This window comes from Peromyscus maniculatus, chromosome 1, assembly GCF_049852395.1.
Source record: "Peromyscus maniculatus bairdii isolate BWxNUB_F1_BW_parent chromosome 1, HU_Pman_BW_mat_3.1, whole genome shotgun sequence".
Lineage (NCBI taxonomy): Eukaryota > Metazoa > Chordata > Mammalia > Rodentia > Cricetidae > Peromyscus > Peromyscus maniculatus.
Window position 1 is genome coordinate 30,234,853 of NC_134852.1, and position 23,253 is coordinate 30,258,105.

Consider the following 23,253-nt stretch of genomic DNA (forward strand, 5'->3'; position numbering starts at 1 on the left):
GCTATGGTACATGTGCATCCACAACATGTATCCCCATGCAATAAATGAATGAATGAATGATTGAATGCAAGCACAAACACACACTCGCACGAGCAATAATAAGATAATCCGAAAGCACAGGGCAGGGGGGTGAGAAGGGAGAAAAAGAACAACTCAATACTGGGCCAGATAGAGACAGCTCAACAGTCAAGGGCACTGCTGCTCCTGCAGAGGACCTGGGTTTGGTCCCCAGCGCCACAAGGTGGCTCACAACTATTCCTAACTCTAGTCCCAAGGGATCCTGTGCGCTTTTCTGACCCCTGCAGGCGCCAAGTGCACACACATGGTACCCACGGTATCCACAGGCAAAACCCTGATACATGTAACATAAATCTAAAACATCTTTCGCCTTTTTTTTTTTTTTTTTTTTTTTTTTTGGTTTTCTAAGACAAGGTTTCTCTGTGTAACAGCTAGGGCTGTTCTAGAACTCACTCAACTTGCGCTGTAGCCCAGGCTGGCCTGGAGCTCACTCTGTAGACCAGGCTGGCCTCAAGCTCAGATCCACCTGCCTCTGCCTCCCCAGTGCTGGGATTGAAGGTGTGCCTCACCATGGCCTGGAAACTTTTTTAAAAGGAAAAGAAAAGAGAACAGAACAGAACACTATGGGGACTGGAGAGATGGCTCAGTGGTCTTAAGAGCACTGGACCCGGGTTCAATTCCTACTAGCACTTACATGGCAGCTCACAACTGTCTATATAACTCCAGTTTCAGGGGATCTAATACCCTCCCACAGAAACACATGCAGGCAAGACACCAGTGCACATAAAATAAAAATAAATCTTAAGAAAAAATAAAATCTCGGTTGGGGATTTAGCTCAGTGGTAGAGCGCTTGCCTAGCAAGCGCAAGGCCCTGGGTTTGATCCTCAGCTCGGGGGGGGGGGGGGGGGGGGGGATCTCAAAAAATTTTTTAAGAGTTCATATTGCGATCTTTGTGAGTTCAAGGCCAGCCTGGTCTACAGAGAGAGAGAGAGAGAGAGAGAGAGAGAGAGATCCAGGAAAGGCGCAAAGCTACACAGAGAAATCCTGTTTTGAAAAACCAAAAAAAAAAAAAAAAAGTTCATATTGCTCTTGCAGAAGACCTGATTCCAATTCCCAGCTCCCATGTAGCAGCTCACAACTGTCTGTAACTCCAGCTCCAAGGGATCTGACATACTTACACATAGACAGACACAAACAAACATAATTAAAAATAAAAATAAATCCTTTTAAAATCAAGCACAGCCAGGCATGGAGATGTCTGCCTTTAATGAGATGGGGGTGGAGGGTGATGCTGCTATATACTAACTGAAGCTCCCTGGCTCCTCCCAAAATTGTCGGTCAGTCCTTATTCCAGACAAACGTGTTGCTCCTAATGTCTGTGAGCATGAGATGCATCTGCTAGAGCTGCCTGGCGGCTCACACCTGTAATCCTGGCACTCAGGAGGCTGAGGCAGGGGGACAGTTATGTCTGTGGACTGCTAGAGTGAGACCCTGTTCCAAACCAACAACACACCCCTGCATCCCTACTACTCAGGGACTCAGCTTGTACCGTGCTCAGTCCCTGAGCCAGCTGGGGTCAAGGTGAGGTCGTATGAGCCAGAAGGAGCACTGTAAGCGAGCTCCAGGCCAGCAGGGCTACATACGGAGACCCTCTCTAAACAACAGGACCCCACACCTATTTTTGTTGTTACTGTAAGGCCTATTTACAGAGCCCCGGCTAACGAGAGATATTCCAAACTAAGCGAGAGGACACAGACGTGAGCTATGCACTTGGGATGTCACCGCACAAACGACCTGAGCAATACTCAGCAGCCATGCCGTGCAGTGTGCTCTGCAAGGGCACAGAGCATTTCTAAGTTAAGGGAAAATCTCCTAAGGCAGGTTCTCTGGTCCCTCTATAAAACCTTCTCCCTTTCCAGTGCCCAGCAGGACTCCATTTCCCAAGATACCGAGTGGGTTTTCAGGCAGACCTTGCTTCAGGCCGGTCACCTCAGCATTTAGGAAGCTGAGGCAGGAGGATCAAAGGTTCAAGGACTTGGGCCAGGAGATGGCTCAGTGGGTAAAGGTGTGTGCCATGAAGCTTGGCCGCTCGAGTCTGACCCCTTGGACCCACGTGGTAGAAGAAAGAACTGAATCCCAAGTTGCTCTCTGACCTGCGCATGTGCACAGGTCACATGCACACCTTGTCACATGCACACCTTCCTATGTCCTATAAAATTATTAAGTCGATGTAATAAAAAGTTCAAGCCGGGCAGTGGTGGCGCACACCTTTAATCCCAGCACTTGGGAGGCTGAGGTGGGCGGATCTCTGTGAGTTTGATGCTAGCCTGGTCTACAGGCTATTCAGGACAGGCACCAAAACTACACATAGAAACCCTGTCTCGGCGGATCTCTGTGAGTTCGAGGCCAGCCTGGGCTACCAAGTGAGCTCCAGGAAAGGCGCAAAGCTACGCAGAGAAACCCTGTCTCAAAAAACCAAAAAAAAAAAAAAAAGAAAAGAAAAAAAGAAACCCTGTCTCAAAAAACAAAACAAAATAAAATACCAAAAAGGTTCAAAGCTCTGCTTGGACTACACAGCAAGTTCAAATCCAGCCTGGTAACTTAGTAAGACCCTGCCTTGAAATAAGGGGCTTGTGGTGTGGCTCAAGTACATACAAGGCCCTAGGTTCAACTCTTAATACTATCAAAAAGGACGCCTTTCATCTCAGAACTCAGGAGACAGAGGCAGGCAGATCTGTGAGTTCAAGGCCAGGCTGGTCTACAGAGTGAGTTCCAGGACAGCCAGGGCTCCACAACAAAGCCCCTGTCTCTAAACGAAGCGCATCTACTTTAGACTTTGGGCGGAGTGCTGTCCAGGAGGGCTCTTGAGGGCTCACAGCCAGCATTAAGGAGGAGGCTACTGGGGCGAAACCATGAGAGGCTGGGCTTGCTTATCCACAAGGTCCTTCTCCAGGAGGTAGGTCCCGAGGCCTCTGTGTGCACAGCCTCTCGCCAAAGCGGCAGTGTGCCATCCCTGGTCACCGCTCCCTCTCCCCAGGTCCTGCTTTCTGCAGAGGGGGAGCCCCAGGCCCCCCTGCTCACCTGAACAGCACGCCTTTGATGACCTGCCAGGCGTTGGGGGCTGGCTGGGGTGGGGGGTTCTGAGGCTGGGTCTCGGCTGGCGCGTCCCTCCCAATGCTGCCATTGCTGGTCACCTGTGGGGACAAAGCGCAGGGTGAGGGGCTGATGTGGACACCCTGAGCAGAGGCTGAGCACTCGGGCCTCGTCCATCTTCAGGGAAGGCACAACCCGGAGTGCCAGGCAAAGGGCTCCAGAGGAAAGTGCTCCCGGGACACCTGGGGATGGTGGTGACCCAAGACAGAGCCGCTGTCAGCCCTGAGAAGCAGGCACCTAGAGGGGAACCTGTGGCCAGGCCTGCGGCTCAGGTGCAGGGAGAGGGCAGCGGAGGGACAGTCCAACAGTCCAGGCTGAGGGCTGTCCATGGAGGGCTGTCCTAGGATTCTGCAGGTGACATCCGAGGAGGGGGCTACCATGGAAGGCTGGGGCTGATTCACAAGGTCCTTCCTTGGGCATGCGGGTGCCGAGGCCCTGCTGCCCTGATCTCCAGCGAATACAGTCCAGCGGGAGACAGACAGCCTGGTGCAGAAGCTCACTACTGTGAGCTGGTATACAAACATCCATCCCCGTGCATCCAGCCCAACACCAAGCTCTGACAGTTGCACTCTGCAACTGAGCAAAGGCTCAGAGAGGTTAAGACACTTGTCTGGGTTACTCAGGAGCAAGACAACAGGGAGAAGGGATCAAGTGGCAATGATGTGGAAAGAATTGTTTTTCACCGGGCGGAGTGGCACATGCCTATAATCCCAGCACTTGAGAGGTGAAAACAGAAGAACCAGGAGTTCAAAGCCAGCTTAGGCTATCTCAAAACAAGAACCCTCTCTCAGAAGCAGAGGCACATCAGAGACATTCTGAGAGCCTGGGGGAGTCCAGGCTCAGAAGCCTCTCTCAGGACACTGCTGGCTCCCCAGTCCTGTCCTTGTCAGTCTCTCCTGCCAGCTGCCCGGGCCCCTGGTCAGCCCTCAAAAGGCAGGACCTGAGGGCCGTAGAGATGCTCAGTAGTTCAGAGCACAGGCTTCCTTTCCTGAGAACCCTGGTTCCCAGCACCCATGTGGTGGCTCCCAACCACCTATAACTCCAGTTCCAGGGGATCCAACACCCTTTTCTGACCTCCATGGGCACTAGGCACGCATGCAGTACAAATACATACATACATGCAGGCAAAGCCCTCAGATGCATAAAATAAAAAAGTCAATCTTGGCCGGGCGGCGGTGGCGCACGCCTTTAATCCCAGCACTCAGGAGGCAGAAGCAGGCGGTTCTCTGTGAGTTCAAGGCCAGCCTGGTCTCCAAAGCGAGTTCCAGGAAAGGCGCAAAGCTACACAGAGAAACCCTGTCTCGAAAAACCAAAACCAAAAAAAAAAAAAAAGTCAATCTTTAAAAAGGTGGTGGTGTGGGGGGGTGTACCACCATGGGCACTGTGGAGAATCAGCACCTGACCCATCCCTGTGAATCAACAGACACAGTGCCCTCACTGTCCCTGGTCCACCCACCCTCAGACTCCATGCTCCATTGCCCAGCCCTCCCCCCAAGGACCCTGAACTCCAGTCCTGCACATCTCTCTGATCACCCCCCAGCAAGGAACAGAGCAGCCCTGGAGCAGGACGGGTGTCCCCATTACCAGCAAGAGCCCTTCTGGTTATTACCCAAAGTGCGAGACAGCACCAAGGTGGCAGGGAGGTTCAACTCTAGGGTTCAGTGGACCTCGGCTTCGGCTTCAGTCCTTCTCCCGTGGTTCTCCCTGAGACACCTCAGGCATGTCCCGCCCTCTGCCCCGAGGACAAACGTGTGAAAACACAGGTAGAGTGAATAGAAAAGCTTCCCTCCCCAAGTTCCCAGAACTGTTCTGCAAACCTACTGTGTGCCAGGCCCTGAGCTGGGTGGCAGCCACTCAGCTCAAGGACTTGGTGGCCCAGGCTGCAGTGTCAAGATGGAAACACACCTGCAGGACAGCAGATAGTAAAGATAGTGAGTATCATCATCTACTCACCTCTACTCCTCTGCCTTCTCCCTCCCTCCCTCCCTGTCCACCAACCTCTGAGAATCTGTTTCCAGGGAACACACAGGCAGCAGCCCAGCGTCCACCTAGCCCTTCCTGTGGTTTACTCAACGTCCTTTCTAAAATATGTAACTAAGATAAACAGAAAATACATTTTGGAGAAATAAGCAGAAGGTGACAGCCACTAGGACATGAGGCAGGAACCCACACAGACTGGGTCGATCAGTGATCCTCTAAGACTGGGACAGAGGCAGTCAGTCACATGGGGGGTCCGGGGAAGGGTGTTTGGATGGAGGGAAAAGTATGAGGACCAGCAGGAGGAACTCAGGTATCCAGCAAGTCTGGACAGATTCAATCAGGAAGAGGGGTGGGGGCCAGGGCAGGAGTTGAAGTCACACCTGGCTGCTCCTCCCCACAGTGACGGGCAATCCAGCTGGGCAATCATACCCACAAGCACGGCCACAGTCACAAAGACCTTCAGAGTGCTGCTGGGGTGTGAGGAGATGGGCAGGCTCTGAGCTACTGCCCACCAAGAATTCACCGATGCCCAGGACGGCGGAAGTGGGGTGGGGGTATGGCTCAGGACTCCCAGCATTTAGGATGCACCAGACCCTGGGTCCCACCCCCAGGACTGGAGGGACAAGAAGAGCCTTGAGTCATGAGACAGGAAAACGCACATGGCTCACAACTGTCTGTAACCCCAGTTCTAGGAATCTAACACCCTCCTCTGGCCTACACATGAACCAGGGAACATATAAGTATGCAAGGAAATACTCATACACATGAAATTAAGTAAATATAAATATTTCTCCTTTTTTTTTTTCTTCTTTTTTGGGGGACAGGGTTGTTCTGTGTTTTTGGTTTCTTGAGACAGGGTTTCTCTGTGTAGTCCTGACTGTCTTGTAACTGCCTCTGCCTCCCCAGTGCTGGAACTAAAGGTATGCACCACCACCGGCCAGCCTCTTTTTTCCTTCTTAGTGATTCTTTTATTCTATGAGGAGGTAGGTGCATATGCCACAGCATGTCTGTGGAAGTCGGAGGACAATCTGTGAGTCAGTTCTGTTCTTTTGCCATGGGGTTCCAGGGGTCAAACTCAGGTGGTCTGCCTTAGCAGTGTGCGCTTTCGCCCACTGTTCCACCTCACTGGGCTCTGAACAATTTTCAGTTATGAATAGGCAATAGCAGCAAGTACCCTTTTAAAACATTTTTTCTTATGCATATGGGTGTTTTGCCTACATGTATGCCCATGCATCTTATGAATGCCCCGTGCCTAAAGAAGCCAGATGAGGTCATCAGATCCTCTGGAACTGGACTTACAGAGGGTTGTGAGCCACCATGTGGTTGCTGGGAATCAAACCTAGTCCTCTGGAAGAGCAGCCAGTGCTCTTAACTGTTGAGTCACCCGAAGATTTATTTTTATCTATCTATCTATCTATCTATCTATCTATCTATCTATCTATCTATCTATCTATCATCTACCTACCTTCGTACCTACCTACCTACCTACCTATCTATCTATCTATCCATCGATCACTAAACATTGCTGTTTTTGTTTGAGAGAGGGCTTCTCTATGTAGCCCTGGCTGTCCTGGAGCTCTCTATGTAGACTATCTATGGAACTCTCTATGTAGACGGGATCTCACTCTGTAGACCAGGCGGGCCTCAAACTCAGAGATCCTCCTGCCTCTGCCTCCTGAGTGCTGGAATTAAAGATGTGTGTCACGCCCCTGGCTTTTGTTTTTAACTGTGTATGTATGTGTGTACACACACACACACACACACACACACACACACACACACACACACACACACACACACACACACGGTGCATGCATTTGAGTGCAGGTGCCCCTGGAGGCTGCTGGACCTGAGCTGGAGTTACAGGCAGTGATTGTGAGTTGTCCAATGTGGATGGTGGGGACTCAACTGTGGTCTCCTGCAATCCTAGCACTCAGGAAGCAGATACAGGCAGATCTCTGCAGGTTTGAAGCCAACCTGGTCTACATGGTCAGTCAGAGCTATACAGAGAGCCCCTGTCTCAAAGAAGTAAACAGATGAGTAGTTCATTATCACTGTTGTATACGTTATGTGATCTGCACAGAGTCTCAGTCTGATGGACAAGTCTAGAGTTAGCTCTCCCCAAGCCTTTATGTGGGCTCTAGGAACAAACACTGGTTGCCAGGCTTATATGGCCACCATCCTGTCTATGGAACCATCTCCCCAGCCTCCCCAATCCAGTGTTTTTGTTGTTGTTTTTGTTTTTCCGAGACAGGGTTTCTCTGTGTAGTTTTCGTACCTGTCCTGGAACTCACTCTATAGACCAGGCTGGCCTTGAACTCACAGAAATCCACCTGGCTCTGCCTCTGAGTGCTGGGATTAAAGGTGTGCATCACCACCGCCCAGCCCAACCCAGTGTTTTCAACTGCATCTAAACCAGGTGTGGCGGTGCATACCTGTAATACCAACCTGAAGGAAAGGCCGAGGACTGCCTTCAGTTTGAAGCCATCCTAGGTTACATATGAGGGCTTTTCTTTACAAAACAACAATAAAGCTAGTTAGTGGTGCACGCCTTTAAACCTAGCGCTTGGGAGGCAAAGGCTGCTGGATCTCTGTGAGTTCAAGACCAGCCTGGTCTACCTAGTTCCAGAATAGCCTGAACTACATAATAGAGAGACCCTGTCTCAAAACAAACAAACAAAAACCAATAAACAGGGCTGGAGAGATGGCTGAGACAGAGGACTACTGGTTGCCAGTACCCACACGATGGCTCAGAACCATCCATAACCCATTCCAAGGGATCTGACATCTGCAGGCACCAGGCAAGCATGTGGTGCATATGCACGCATGTAGGCAAAACACTCACACCCATAAAATAACTCAATCTACTAAGACAACAAACTGCTTCTGTCCTGCACATTTCCAGACTGTTTCCTGTCACATCCTCCTAACCAACACAATGCAGCAGCTACTTCCACACGGTTTCCACCTCACTAGGCATGGAACACGAGGCATGCAGGTTACATGCAAACTATTCTATTCTAGGGACTTGGGCACCGAGATTCTGATACTGAAGAAGGGAATCCTGAAACCAACCCCTGTGGACATAAAGGGACAAATCTACTGATAGCAAACTGTGGCCTCACACTGCAGAGTATATCAAAAGCCACTAGACTCAGACAACTGTGAAGGTTTCTAAGTTAGACCTCAACAAAGAGGTGACCCTGCTGTGGCTCCCCTTGCCCTCAGAGTCAAGGCCAAATCCCCACCAGAGACTGGCATACCCTGCTTCCTCACTTCGGTCTGTTCTCTCTCCCCCCATTACCTGTCTGGCCACAGTGCTTAGCCTATCCGAGGCCGTTCCTCACACCAGGTATCTTCTACCTCAGGGCCTTTGCATAAGCGAGTCCCATTCCATCATGGCTTTTCCTTTGCCTCCTTCAGGTCTTTGGTAAATTGCTACCTCCTCTGAGAAGTCTTCCTAAGACTATTTAATCGGCAGCTCTTCCACCTACCCAGCCCCACTCCAAAGCACCCCGCTGTGTGCCTGTCCACGTCACGGCCATCGCAGGTCAGGAATCCTTTTGTCACTGGCCCCATCCGTGCTTCCCACCTCCTACTGGGCACACAGGGTCCGGGAAAGCAGAGCCCGTTCTGCCCACAGCCGCGACCCAGCGGGCCATGGATCAGCTGAGGGAAAGAGCGGCAGGGTGAGCCTGAGGAAGAGCAGGCTGCTGTGACCTGGCAGGAAAGGGCCCGCCCGCTCCATGCTAAGCCAGCAGGCGGGGAAGAGAGAGAATGTGAACGCAGTAGAGAGGAAGGCGCGGCTCCCGTTCTAGGGTCTGTGTGCCTGGGCTCCAAGACCCCCCTCCAGGAGCCTTTGCACCAGCCTGGGAAGCAGCTGTGACCACCAAGGCTGTACAGGACCATGCCTTCAAGGATCACCATGACCACCCCAGACCCCAACTCAGCCTAGCCTCTGGCACAACCCCCATTCACTGCTGTGGAAGTGAGTCAGTGTAAAATACCTGCCAGGGATGGACTAGGGGGTACAGCTCAGCGGGGAAGGTTTGCTATGTATGCAGGGACCCTGGGCTCCACCACCTACACCATTAATAAAATAGAATAAACACCCAGGAGGTGGCGTGCCTTTAATCCCAGCACTCAGGCAGAGGCAGGCGGATCTCTGTGAGTTCCAGGACAGCCTGGTCTATAGAGTGAGTTCTAGGACAGCCAGGACTGTTTCAGAGAAACCCTGTCTCAAAAAACAGCAACAAAAACAAAAACAAAATTAAACAAACATAAACTTCCTCAAACTTACCATCTCCTGTGTCCAGCCCTGAGCTGAGGGGGTTAGTGATACAGTACTGACCAAGAAACTGGTGGAAAAGACAGTCACAACACAGTGGCTGGGCCAGCAGAGCCGGAGCACTCTAGGAGGCAAGGTTTGCAGTAGAAGACACTCCTCCAGGCCCTGGCTCTCGAGCACAGGTGATTCTGCCTCCATCACCCCATCCCCATCCTAAGAACATTCAGAAATTCCTAGAGACTAGGAAGGCACATACATGCTACTGACAGTCTGCAAATACCAGGGGCAGTGCTAAGCATCCTAAAGTGCATGGCGCAGGCCCACATTGAAGGATTCGCCAACTCAAAATGTCAATAACCGAGGGTGTTAGTAAGCCTAGTCTAGGCCGGGCAGCACTTGGGAGGCAGAGGCAGGCAGATCTCTGCGAGTTCAAGGCCAACCTGGTCTACAGTATGAGTTCTAAGACAGGCTTCCCAAAGCTACACAGAGAAACCCTGTCTTGAAAAAACAAAAAACAAAACAACAAAAAAGCCTAGTCTAAGGCTAGGCATAGTGGGCACACTTTTAATCCCAGCACTTGGGAAACAGGGGCGGGCAGTAACTCTATGAGTTCTAGTCCAGCCCAGCCCAGCCTACACAGTAAGACCCTATCTCAAAAAGAGAAAAAGCCTGGTGGTGGTGGTACACACCTCTAGTTCCAGAACTCAGGAGACAGAGGCAGGCAGATCTACAGAGCAAGTTCCAGGACAGCCAGTACTACACAGAGGAGTCCTGTCTCAAAAAGGGGGGTAAAAAAAAGGTGGTGCTCACAGAGAAACCTTGTTTTGAAGAACCAAAAAAGAAGAGACTAAAAAGAAAAGAAAAAGATAGAAAGCCTATTCTAGTCCAAAAACAGTTCATGCCAGGTCTTGATCTGCTTAAAAAAAAAAAAGAAAGAAAGAAAGAAAGAAAGAAAGAAAGAAAGAAAGAAAGAAAGAAAGAAAATGTGTGTACTTTATCCTGAAGGCCAAAGGATGAGTACTAAAAGCTTACAAGCTTGAGCTTGGATTAGCGACACATGCCTGTCATCCTAGCACTTGGGAGGCTGAAGCAGAAGGGTGTCGGGTTCAGGGCCAGCCTGAGCTTCCTAGGAAGACCCTGGCTCAAGTAACAAACCAAAGAGTTAGAGCAGAGATGGGAACCAGAGAGGCTCCAGGTGTGTCTGGAGGTGCAACACACTAAGTCTTGGTCTCTCACGCCACTGACACCCATTCATCGATAGAAACTGAGGAGCCAGGACAACAGTTCAGAGACTAGGAAGTCCCTGCAGACCCAGTCAATGCATTCACTCCGGCAAGGACTCTACCAACAATTCCCTGAGCTGCCTGCACCCCAGCTCTGGCTGGAAATACCAGAAAGGCTAGAGATGCTGGGCTCTACCTCACAACTTTCAGCCCGGTGTTTTCTCCCAAAGGAGTGTATCTGCCCCGCCTTGGAGATCCTGCAGCCCCTCATGCGGACTTCTGCCACTACTCTACTGTTATGGTTGCAGCTTCCTCTCCCCCTCTCCTGACTGCAGGGACAAGGCTGGCCCTCCCACCCAACTCCTCCATTAACCACTGGGGAAATCAAGGCCCCAGGAAAGAAACTTGTCCAAGGTCACACCAAGTCAGCTTCACGCACGCATCCCTTCCAGTCGGTACTCCTCAGCCCCGAGCTGCCTCCTACATGTCAGTGACATCCTGGTGGGTGGGTCGACAGCACCTTGCTGTCACTCCATCAATTCCCCCAGAAGCCTGCACGGAGCCTGAGTGAACTGGTGTGCTCTGAGGTCTCAGTCTAGTTTGAGTGGTAATGGGTTAGAAGGCAAATGCATCTGGACCAGTATCTCTATTTGATCAGTTTAGGCTAAAAGCGTCCATCTCGGGACAGACCACCCACGGTCAGCTTTTTTCTTGGAGCGGGTGCCAAAGTTAACCTGGGTGACCTTCTGCAAGTGCCTTCGTCTTGCTGTCCCTGGGATCCTGGTCTGTAAAATGGGTCTGTCGACCTCCGCAGCCCATGCCCTTTGTCGACCATAATTACCGTCTTTCCCCAGAGCTGGAAAACTCCCAATGAACCAACCACTGCCCCGCATCTCAGGCACTGCAGCAGAGTGGACCCGGAACACCAGACCACTCTAGGCATGGTATTGGAGCCTGGGGATAGCACAGTGGAGAACCGGGGACGTCGGGGTTTACAAGTCTGCGTCCCCCGGCTCCACTCTCTCCTCGGCTCGAGCTAGCGGTCTGGTGGACGCCCGGCGCGAGCCTGCAGGAGATGCTGGCGCGCAACAGGGCCGGGTTCCCGCCACCGTCCGGCCTCCCGGGCGGCCGAGCGCTGCCTGGGCCCAATAGTCAAGGTCCCTCTGGGGCATGGAGCCCCGGGTGCACCCGATTCCTCCAAAAACGACGGGACACTCCCCGCGGGAGTGCCCCCCGCTGGGGGAGAGCCCCCTCGGGCACCTCTCGGCCTCCGTACCTGACCAGAGCTGCCTCCCCCGGCCGCCACCACGGCGCTGCCGGCCCCGTCCGCCTCCTGCGCCGCCGCCATCTTCCCGCTCCGGGTCCCCGCCCCCGCCGCCAGCCCCGCCCCGTCCCCGACGGCGCCAGCACGTTCGCGCGAGATTTCACACTTGGCCCACCCGGCCCGGCTACCGTATCTGAGCAGAGCGCCTCGAGCCACGCCCCTCGGGAGGCCCAACCGGGCCACCGTACCGCGCTTCCGCCCTACCGATTCATCGCAGGGTGTTTGTGTGTGTTTGTTTTTTTAAAATCTAGCAGGAAGTGCTCTGACGCGCTTTAACTTTCTGGTCTAAAATGTTCTCCTCAGAGGCTCCGTTTCTAACCCTGGGCCAAGTTGGCCGGTCTTTCCGGACCGTGGGGTCGTTCCGAGCAATCTGCCCCACTTCGGCGCGCTGTTTCTGCGCGTGATACGCAGTGGATGGAGCCTGGGCTTCTCCGGCCACCGTAGGGGGCGGAGCGACCCGCTGGAGCCACGCCCCTCCCGGGCGGGAAGCCCGTTTTCGAGCCGCCGATCCTGGGCTCAGCCGGTGTTCATTGCCCTGAGGTTTTTCCTCCTGCTGCTTTTTCCCCTGATCTTCGCGTTCGTCATCAGGTCCCCCGAGGTGGCAGCCTCTCCGTGCATCCCGGGGCCCTGTTGCAGGGATTTTCACCTGGAAATGAGTCCCTGCCCACCTTCGGTCAGGGCGTGTGCGCGCCAGCTGGCTCTGTGCTCTCCAGCAGCCCTCGCAGGTTTAAACACCATTCCGTGGCTCAAACGAACTGGTTTGTGTGTTTCGGTTTTTTTTTTTTTTTCTCGAGAGACAAGATTTCTTGTTTCGAGTATGTTTTCGATGCAGGGGATTTCTCTGTCGCCCTGGCTACCTTGAAACTGTAGCCCAGGCTGGCCTCGAACTCAGATTCTCCTGCCTCTGCCTCCCGAGCGCCGGGATTAAAGGTGTGCACCCCCACTACCTGGCACGAATCAATCAATCTCTCTCTCTCTCTCTCTCTCTCTCTCTCTCTCTCTCTCTCTCTCTCTCTCTCTCTCTCTCTCCTATTTATTCATTTCTCATTTATTAATTAGTTTCTTTGGTTTTTCGAAACAGGGTTTCTCAGTGTAGCCTTGGCCGTCCTGGAACTCAATTTGTAGACCAGGCTGGCCTCGAACTCAGAAATCCCACCTGCCTCTGCCTCCCGAGTGCTGGGATTAAAGGCGTGCGCCACCGTTGCGGGGCAAAGTCTCACAAATTTCATTAGCTACAAAGTCAGCAAATTATATTAGCTACAAAATCTCTCAAATTTAGATTAGCTACTGTTGTATCGGTGCGGGGTTCACGCTGGTCCGTGGGAAGAAGACACAGAGGCACTTTTTTTTTTTCCTATTATCAGCTTGATACAGTATAAATTCTTACCCTAATAGTGAAATGTTTCACTGAGGCTTGCCTAGTAATTGAGTGAAACCAAAACTTATTACAAGCCACAGTCATCCTAGGGTCCCCACTGCTATGTAGCCTCCCTGGTTCTGTGGGTTGCAGTCTGATTGTTCTTTATTTTACATCTAGAATCCACTTATGAGTGAGTACATATCATGTTTGCCCTTCTGGGTTTGGGTTACCTCACTCAGGATGATATTTTCTAAATCCATCCATTTGCCTGCAAACCTCATGATGTCATTGTTTTCTTTGCTGAGTAGTATCCCACTGTGTATATGTACCACATTTTCTTAATCCATTCTTCAGTTGACAGGCATCTATGTTGTTTCCAGGTTCTGGCTATTACAAATAGTGCTGCTGTGAACATAGTTGAGCATGTTTCTTTGTGGTATGATTGAGCTTCCTTGGGTATATGCCCAAGAGTGGGATGGCTGGGTGTTGAGGTAGATCAATTCCCAATTTTCTGAGAAACCACTGTACTGATTTCCACAGTGGTTGTACCAGTTTGCACTCCCACCAACAGTGGAGGAGTGTTCCCTTTACTCCGAATCCTCTCCAACATAGACTGTCATTGGTGTTTTTGGTCATAGCCATTCTGACAGGTGTAAGGTGGTATCTCAAAGTCGTTTTGATTTGCATTTCTCTGATGATTAAGTATATTGAGCATTTCCTTAAATTATTTCTTTCAGTCATTTGAGCTTCTTCTGTTGAGAATTCTCAATTGAGCTCTGTAGCCCATTTTTTTTTCTTTTTTAATTTTTATTTATTTTACAATACCATTCAGTTCTACATATCAGCCACGGGTTCCCCTGTTCTCCCCCCTCCCACTCTCTCCCCTTACCCCCAGCCCTCCCCCCATTCCCACCTCTTCCAGTGTAGCCCATTTTTTAATTGGACTGTTGGGTATTTTGATATCTAGTTTCTTTAGTTCTTTATATACTGTGGGGATCAGTCCACTGTCCGATGTGGGGTTGGTAAAGGTCTTTTCCCATACAGAGGCACTCTTAAGGATGAATTCTAGCCTTTTACAGCTGCAGGGGGATAAGCCTCTAGTGGACTGACCCAGCGTCCTTAGCAAAGGGCTTGTACAATTCACACCTTTAGCAAGTCAGTTTCCTTATACCATACCAACACCTCTTACCTAAGCTCCCCAAAGAGTCAAAGCTAAATGCAAATTCTCAGTTAGGAGACCTTTGCCTGCCCCCAGCCAAGTTCTGCATAGGCTTTGCACCTTAGGAGACTCCCTGACAAGATGACATGTTTCACATGGATGTGCTCCCAGACCTCCAACCCACTGCTTGTTTCCTTGCTTCCCTGCCATGTTCTACTCTCTGTCTGGAGCCATAGCCTAAATAAACTCTTTCAAATTACTTTTTGGTCGTGGTGTTTTATCACAACAACAGAAAAGTAACTAATACAGACTTCATGTGGAACTCGCTCTGTAGACCAGGCTGGCCTCAAACTGAGAGATCTGCCTGTCTCTGCCTCCCAAGTGCTGGGATCAAAGGTCCACCACCACCACCCAGCCCGGCTCTTCCTTCTCCTCCTTCCCATTTTCCTTCCTGCATTCCCTTAATTTTTCATCTTTCTGCCGGGCAGTGGTGGCGCATGCCTTTAATCCCAGCACTCGGGAGGCAGAGGCAGGCGGATCTCTGTGAGTTCGAGGCCAGCCTGGTCTACAGAGTGAGTTCCAGGAAAGGTGCAAAGCTACACAGAGAAACCCTGTCTAGAAAAAACCAAAATAAATAAATAAATAAATAAAATTTCATCTTTCTATCCAGCCTCAGTCTTACCTAGGTTCATATCAGGTATGGCTGTGGGTGAAACTCGATAGAGCTCCTAACCTTTGCAGGAGGCCCTATGTTCCATTTCTAGAACCACATCCAGCCGGGCATGGTGGGGTACACCTGTAATCCTGGAAACATGAGGATCAGATGTTTAAGGCCACCCTCCACTACATGCAAATTCTAGGTCAGTCTGAGGTACTAGAGTCCTTGTCTAGCAAAAAGAAGAACGAAAAGAAAGATAGATCCGCATCCTGCTCTTGACAGGCTAAATGATCTTGCCGGCTCTTTCCTCTTCAGCATCCCCGCTCCTCCTAACTATGAATTATGTTACGGACCCCTCTCCCACCAACATGGTAACTGCCAAGACCTAGTAAGATCGAAGGTGTAAAGAAAACACTGGTGGGAGTTCAAGTTCTGGGACTCATATAACAAAAGATGCCCTCTGACCTCCACGCATGTGCCATGGATATGTCCCCCAACACAAAACGTAAAAAGTAAGCAACTGCCATTTTACTCTCTGCTTGTTCTCCCGTCTTAGATCTCAGCTCTGTGGGAGTACCTCTTCCTCTGGGAAGCCCTCCAGACTCTCTAGTCTCCCCACCTATACCTACTGAGCATGTGCACCTGCATTGCACAGGCCAGACTACCGCTGGTCACTGATGTGTCCCCAGCACTGACTTAGGGATCATTGCTGAATTAAAAAAAACCAAGCTCTCTCAGTGCAGAAAGCGACTTACCTAAGGGTCACCGCAATGGCAAGAAGAAACGGTTAGAAAGTAGACAGATGAAGCCAGGTGGTGGCGTCAGCGACGACACATGTCTTTGATCCCGACGGGAGGGAGACACAGGCGGGCAGATGAGGGCTGGAGCATTGGCGCAGTAGTTAAGCACACTGGATGCTCCTTGCCAGAGAACCAGGTTCCAGGTTCAATTCTCAGCACCCACAGTCATCCATAACTACAGTTCTAAGGGGCCTGATGCTCTCTTGTAACCTCCTTGGGTGCCAGGCATTTACATACATGCCACCAAAACACTCAGACACATAAAATTTAATTTAAAAAATTTGTGCAGTTGGTACAGTGCCTGTCTAGCATGCATGATACCCTGGGTTCAATATCCAGCATTGCATAAAACCAGACTTTTTGGACACCTTTAATCCCAACACCCAAGAGGCAGAGGCAGGTGGATCTCTGTGAGTTCGAGGCCAGCCTGATCTACAGAGCAATTTCCAGAACAGCCAGGGCTATGCAGAGAAACCCTGTCTCAAAAAACCAAAACAAAAAAAAACAGCCGGGCGGTGGTGGCACACACCTTTAATCCCAGCACTCAGGAGGCAGAGGCAGGTGGATCTCTGTGAGTTTGAGGCCAGCCTGGTCTACCAAGTGAGTTCTAGGAAATGCACAAAGCTACACAGAGAAACCCTGTCTCGAAAAACCAAAAAAAAAAACAAACAAAAACAAACAAACAAACAACCAGACTTTTGTTATTGAGACAAGTTCTCACTACGATGTAGAGGCTGGCCAGGAATTATCACAAACTGATGTTATAGGTCTCACTGTGCCTGCATTCAGCTCTGGCTGGATTCTTAACGTTAAATAAATTGAATCACAGAACGAACTCACTCTGTCTACCATTAGGGGGCACCCAACTCCACCAGGAATCGTGTTTTCAGATTCTAAAGAAGAAGGGAGAATTGGCCCACCCCATCTTCTAAGTCTTCAGGAGACAGGACTCAAGATTCAGAGTCCTAAGTCTAAGAGAGGAGAAATCTAGGGTTCAGATCACTCAGTTCTTAGAGAGGAAGAATCGGGGCGCCTGGACAGTGGGGTCCTAAATGGAGGCGGTTGGGGACCTGAGAAAGAAAGGAATTTGGGGGTGGCACTGGGATTGGCTGAGAGAAGAACTGGCCTGGGCAGTGGTTCCCTTTGGCTTGAGTCTGTGGGAAACACTGGACAGAGCAGGAATTGTTCCCCCTGCGTCTCCCCCTCCCAGGCACCCCCAGAGCTTGGCAGCCTCAGTTCTTCCCAGGCCCTGGGGACTTGGGAGCCTTCCACTGCCCCTCCTTCCCAGTCCCTGTTTTCTACTGGACTCACAGCTGCCCAGCCTCAGGACCTGGGAAAATTGCCCCCGGAGTATTGAAAGACTGACCGTAGGTTATTGCCGAACAGATTAAAAGAAATCCAGGCCATGGGTCCTCTCCGGGGCCAACGGCACCACCTACGGGACACAGGAGTGAGGCTCACAGACCTGTCCTCAGTCCACACGGGGAGAGGCAGGAGGACCTGGCTGCAAGTAAGACCCCATCTTGGGTAAATACATAAATAAATTTTAAAAACTAATAAATGAAACATATGACAAAGTAATAATCATCAAAACAGTTTCAGCTATTGGCTTATTTTGTTTTCCGAGACAGGGTTTCAGGGTTTCTCTGTGTAGCAGCCCTGGCTCTGTAGATCAGGCTGGCCTTGAACTCACAGAAATCCCCTTGTCTCTGCCTCCCGAGTGCTGGGATTAAAGGTGTGCGTCACCACTGCCCGGCTGGCTTCTCTCTCTCTCTCTCTCTCTCTCTCTCTCTCTCTCTCTCTCTCTCTCTCTCTCTCTCTCTCTCCCTCTCCCTTTCTAGACCAAGCTGGCTTCTCTTCTAACTCTGAGATCTGCCTGCCTCAGGCCCCCAGGTGCTGGGATTGCAGATGTGTGTCACCATGCCTAACCCCGTTGGCTCTTTGCCAGAGGCCACTTGGAAACATGACTGGCTTTTCTCTGCTGTGTCCTGTCCACAGACTAGCAAGGGTCTTAGTAAAGCGCACATGAGGTTAATATGTTGGAATTGTCAGAGGGCCCAGGCTTCCGTGTGTGCCCTTCTGGGCCCTTGGCAGCTTAGGAGGGCCTTTCCTCTGTGCCAGGCTTCTGTTTGGACAACTTATTTCCATGCCTTTTCTGTTCATCAGTACTCCGACTTGAGCTGAGGACCCTCACCCAGGCTAAGCAAGAGCCATAGCCATGATCTTTTTTCTTTTCTTTTCCTGTTTATTTGGTTTCTCGAGACAGGGTTTCTCTGTGTAACAGCCCCAGCTGTCCTGGAATTCACTCTGTAGATCAGGCTGGCCTCGAACTCACAGAGATCTGCCTGCCACCGCCTCCCGAGTACTGGGACTAAAGGAGTGCGCCACCACCGCCCGGTAGTCCTGAGCTATGATTGATTATTGGTGTATGTAAGCTGATGTGTGAGTGAGCATGTGCCATGCACACACACAGCACACCTGTGGAGGCCAGAAGACAACTGTGTGAAGTGAGTCTCCCCTCCCAAGTTGATGTGGGTTCTGGGAGAGACCATCTGTCCTCACTGAGGCACCTTAACCGGCTCTTTTTGTTTGTCGACTTGGTTTTGTTTGGTTTTGAAATAGGGTCTCCTGGAGCCCAGGCTGGTTTGAAACTCACTATATAGTGGAGAATGACCTTGAGTTTCTCATTTCCCTGTCTCCACCTCAGGACGTTGGCAGTGTTGTAAATATAGGCTCCAGCTGCTACATCTGGATATTTTGGGGATGTGTGTGTGTGTGTGTGTGTGTGTGTATGTGTGTGTATGTTGTTGTTGTATGTATGCTTTGAGGTAAGATCTTACACTGCCATCTAGGCTGGCCTCGAAAATCCTGCTGTGTATTTTAAAAAAAAGGGGGGGGCGGGGAGCAGGGTGTGGTGGTGCACACCTTTGATCCTAGCACTTGGGAAGCACAGACAGGGATCTCTGTGAATTAAAGGCCAGCCTGGTCTACAGACTGAGTTCTGGGACAGTCAGAGCTACATAGAGAGACCCTGTCTCAAAAAACAAGCAAATAAGTAAATGAACAAATGTGATTTAAAAAGAAAACTAGCCGGGCAATGCTGGCACACGCCTTTAATCCCAGCACTCAGGAGGCAGAGGCAGGCGGATCTCTGTGAGTTCGAGGCCAATCTAGTCTACAGAGCTAGTCCAGGACAGGCTCCAAAGCTACAGAGAAACCCTGTCTCGGAAAAGAAAAAAAAAAAAAAAAGAAAGAAAGAAAACTAAAAGTCATTTATATAGCCCAGTACTTAGAATTGCTATGATCCTCCTGCCTCAGGTCTCAAGTGCCAGGGTTGCAGATTCAAACCCACATGCCTGGCCAGTAGTCAACCCTTCATTCCAATGGACCAGGTTTGGCGTTTTAGCCACAGACATGCAGGTGCTCACCAAATGTTCAGAACGCAGGATGCTAACCATCTCGTCATAAAACCACACCCATCAAACATCGACTAGATTCCGTAGGCCCTCCATCGTGGCTCTGGGAGCCTCAGGAAAAAAGCCACACCAAAGTCAGTGAACTGGGACTGATTTATTCTTTCACTGAAAGAATTCGGTCTGGAGTTGGGAACAGGACGATGAGAGCTGCTGGGACAGGGGAATGTGGGACCATTCTGGTCACGTGACGAGAGCGTCGAGTGCCCGCTTCTCCCGGCCTCTGACATGGGGTTTGCATGACATCACTCGCCCTTTAGCAGAGTAAGGAGCTGGTCCGTAAAAATGCCCGCGTAAGTGCTCATGGCTGCCGAGCTTTTGCTGTACATGTCCCTGGAGAGAAAGCACAGGGAGGGGGTTGGAGGAGAAGCCTGGAAACGAGACAAGCTAGGGTTTGGACCTCTGCATTTCAGAGAAAAGAGATGGCGGCTATATTCCTTGGTCTGAGAGAGCCGGCTGGGATCTGGACCCCTTGGTGTGAGGGAGCAGGGCTGGGCATGGTCCCTGAGTCTGAGGGAAGAAGGCAGGGTCCTAAACTCCTGGGATTGAGGAAAGAGTTGAGGCCTGAGAGAGCAAGGCTTAAGCCGGGACCGAGCGTCGGAGGGAGGGAGGAGGCTGGTGTTTGGATTCCTAGGATTGGGGTAGGAGGGGAGAGCTTGGACCCACAGGTCTAGGGGAGAGGGGTGGGACCTAGACTCTGGTGTGTGAGGGAGTATGCTGGGCTCTGTCTCCACAGCCCAGGACGCACCTGAGTTTCTCATCCACACTGGTCAGGTATGATTTCTGGTACAGGTCTTCAGCAGCCGCCTTAGCAAAGGTCCAGTAACCGGAGATGGACTCCTGCATCTTGTCCAGCAGAGCTGGGCTGCCTGGATCATCCTGCTGGAGCTGCTGGGACCCTTGGACCTCTGTGGGAAACATGAGGTGATAGTTGGATTGGAGGCACTGAGGGGGGCTTTGGGTAAGCGGAGGGACGCACTGTGAAGAAGAAGGGGAGTGGCCGAGGAGAGTGGAAAGGTGCTCCACGATGACCCCACCCCTTCCTCATGACCCCACCCCTTCCTCATGGCCCCACCCCTTCCTCATGACCCCCACACCCACCACCTTGTAACCCCACTCACCATATCCCAGCACCAGGAGAACAAGGAAGAGAGCCAGGAGGACCCGGGAGCCCATGCTGTCTGTGACCTGTGCACTGAGGACAGTGGCTTGTTAGGCGACAGGAGTGCGCTGCTAGATCCTATTCTCTGGGGGTGAGCGGGGACCCTGGTCTGTCCCTGCTCCTGCCCAACAAGGACTTTAAACCTGTTGATTCAGAAGAGGTGTCTTCTGGAACTCAGTCTGTAGCCCAGGCTGGCCTCGAACTCACAGAGATCCATCTGGCTCTGCCTCCCGAGTGCTGGGATTAAAGGCGTGTGCCACCACCACCCGGCTTTTTTTTTTTTTTTTTTTTTTTTTTTTTTATAAGTATATAAAGCCAGGCACAGTGGCATATGACTTTAACTCCAGTACTTGGGAGGCAGAGGCAGGCGGATCTCTGTGAGTTCAAGGCCAGCCTGGTCTACAGAGTGAGTTCCAGGACAGCCAGAGCTATATGGAATGAGGTTCTGTCTGGAAGAAAACCAAACAAACCAATAGTAATAAAATCGATGTATGTGGGTGTTTTGCCTGCACGAACATAACTGCACACAATACCGAGCCTAGAGCCTGCAGAGGCCAAACAAGGAACTGGATCCCCTGGAACTGGAGTTAGAGAGGTCTGTGAGTCCCCTTGCGGGTGCCACGAATCGAACCCAGGTCCTCTGCAAGAGCAGCCAGTGCTCTTCACCACTGAGCCGTCTCTCCAATGCCCGCCCCCTCTTTTCAACACGAAGTCTCATATAGCCCAGGCTGGCCTCAAATTGACTAAGTACCTTAGGATAACCCCGAACACTAGGATGCTCCCCCTGCCTCTACCTCTAGAGTGCCGGCATCACAGGTGTGAGCCGCCACACCCAGCCTTGCGCGGTACTGGGAACTGAACCTAGGACCCTGAGCACGTCCTACTCCACTCACGGAGCTACAACTCCAGTTCTGCTCTCTAGATTTTGACAATAGCTGCCCTTTCCTTTCCTTTCCTAACAAGAAAACAAAAATAAGAAACAGATTCTTTCCGAGCAGATAAGGCTGGCACCGAACTCACAGCCGTCCCCTGCCTCTGCAGTGCTGAGATTGCTGTTGCGTAGCCCAGTGTCAGGGAACATTTTTTCCCCAAGTAGCAGAGATGCCACTGAGGGCCTTCTACATGCTAGTGAAGTGCAGTCAGGGAACGAGAGAAACATCTCTCCATCCATTCATTCACTCTCTCAGGAAAGCTGTTGTGAGCCCTAAACAGCCCCGGATTAGTAGGAAATATAAACAAACCCTTTTAAAACAAACAAATTCTTTGTTAAAACCTTGAGGATGGGGGGCAGGAGGAGGGAGGACAGGGGAATCCGTGGCTGATATGTAAAATTAAATTAAAAAATAAAAAATTATAAAATTTTAAATTAAAAAAAAAAAAAAACCTTGAGGATGGGCATTCAGTGTGGATGGTGTAGCGGGTAACGGCATCTGCCATCAAGCCTGGGGACCTGAGTTCAATACCTGGAACCCACATGGGGGAAGGGGAGGGGGAGGACCAGCTCCTGCAAATTGTTCTCTGACCACTACATATGTGCATGGCACATGCACACGCGCCACACATGAACACTCAAATAAAAAATTAAAATATAAGAACAAGTAGCCAGGTGATGGTGGCGCACACCTTTAATCCCAGCACTCGGGAGGCAGAGGCAGGGGGATCTCTGTGAGTTCGAGGACCAGTTGGGTCTACAGAGCGAGTTCCAGGACAGCCAGAGCTACACAGAGAAACCCTGTTTCAGAGAGAGGGGGAGAGGGAGAGGACAGACACCCTGGGGCAGAGTTCACACCCACACTTGTGACTCTCGTGTCCCCAGAGTCTTGAGCTTCCCCTCGGCTTTTCTCAGTGGCCCTCTCCCATTTCCTACGGTTTGTAAAAACTAAGGCACAAAGTCCTCACCCATACTTTGGGAATGGAAACTGAGAGACAAACAGGCCGAAATCAGGGCCGGAGAGATGACTCAGCAGTTAAGAACCCTGGCTGCTCTTCCAGAGGACTCGGGCTCAATTCCCAGCACCCAAGTGGCGGCTCAAGACTGTCTGTAACCCCAGTTCCCAGGAATCCAGTGTTCTCTCCTGTGGGGAGCCAAGGCTGCACTTGGAGGGCAGAGATGCATGGAGGCAAAACATCTATACGCATAAATAAAAGATGTTTTTAAAAAGAGGTAGAGGCAGAGATCCAACCTGGGAGAAGAGCCAAGCTAAACAAACAGACTACATATCTAAACTCCGTGGTGTTAGTCAGGCACACCAGAGCATGCCTCACCACACTGAGGCAGGAGGATCAAAACTTCAAGGCTAGCCTGGGCTACAACACAGTGAGAGACCTTATCTTGAATAAAATAAAATAAAAATCCATCCATTCCATGATTCCAAGACCGACCTCTGACAAGGTGACAGCCGTAATTTCTGATTTAGGAATCTTTGCCCCTCCCCGATGTTCCTGCCCCCCTCCCCGATGTTCCTGCCGCCCCCCCCCCCCCCCCCCCCGTCCCTCTCTTACCTGAATGTCACGGGCAGGTTGGGGCTGTCCTCACTGACTCCAGTGGGATGGCAGGCTTTATAGCTTTGGCGGGCCCCCTCCCTCCATATCAGTCAGGTCCTCTGTCCGAGGCCAAAGTCCTGGCCAACAGAGCCGCTGAGGGGGTGGGGAGG

The 23,253-nt window shown here is 51.2% G+C and overlaps 2 protein-coding genes across 3 annotated transcripts in view; both read right to left on the minus strand.

The window, feature by feature from the left end:
- Clptm1 (CLPTM1 regulator of GABA type A receptor forward trafficking) overlaps positions 1–12,074 on the minus strand; it is a 31,016-nt gene extending 18,942 nt beyond the window's left edge. The window contains exons 1-2 of one of the 2 annotated variants that reach the window (XM_006994867.4): positions 11,940–12,074; positions 3,101–3,213 (exon numbers count right to left, since the gene is read on the minus strand). In XM_006994867.4, the coding sequence (XP_006994929.1) occupies positions 3,101–3,213; positions 11,940–12,011 (185 nt within the window). In that variant the 5' untranslated portion in view covers positions 12,012–12,074. Of the gene's footprint in view, positions 1–3,100; positions 3,214–11,504 lie in introns of both variants that reach the window. The other variant, XM_042272025.2, reaches the window with a different exon arrangement.
- Positions 12,075–19,514: 7,440 nt separating this feature from the next.
- Positions 19,515–23,242, minus strand: Apoc2 (apolipoprotein C2). Its single transcript, XM_006994869.4, has 4 exons — positions 23,102–23,242; positions 20,559–20,632; positions 20,186–20,345; positions 19,515–19,770 (listed from the first exon to the last, which is right to left on the minus strand). The coding sequence occupies exons 2-4, from the start codon at positions 20,611–20,613 to the stop codon at positions 19,683–19,685; spliced, it is 303 nt and encodes a 100-aa protein (XP_006994931.1). The 5' UTR covers positions 20,614–20,632; positions 23,102–23,242; the 3' UTR covers positions 19,515–19,682.
- Positions 23,243–23,253: the final 11 nt, after the last annotated feature.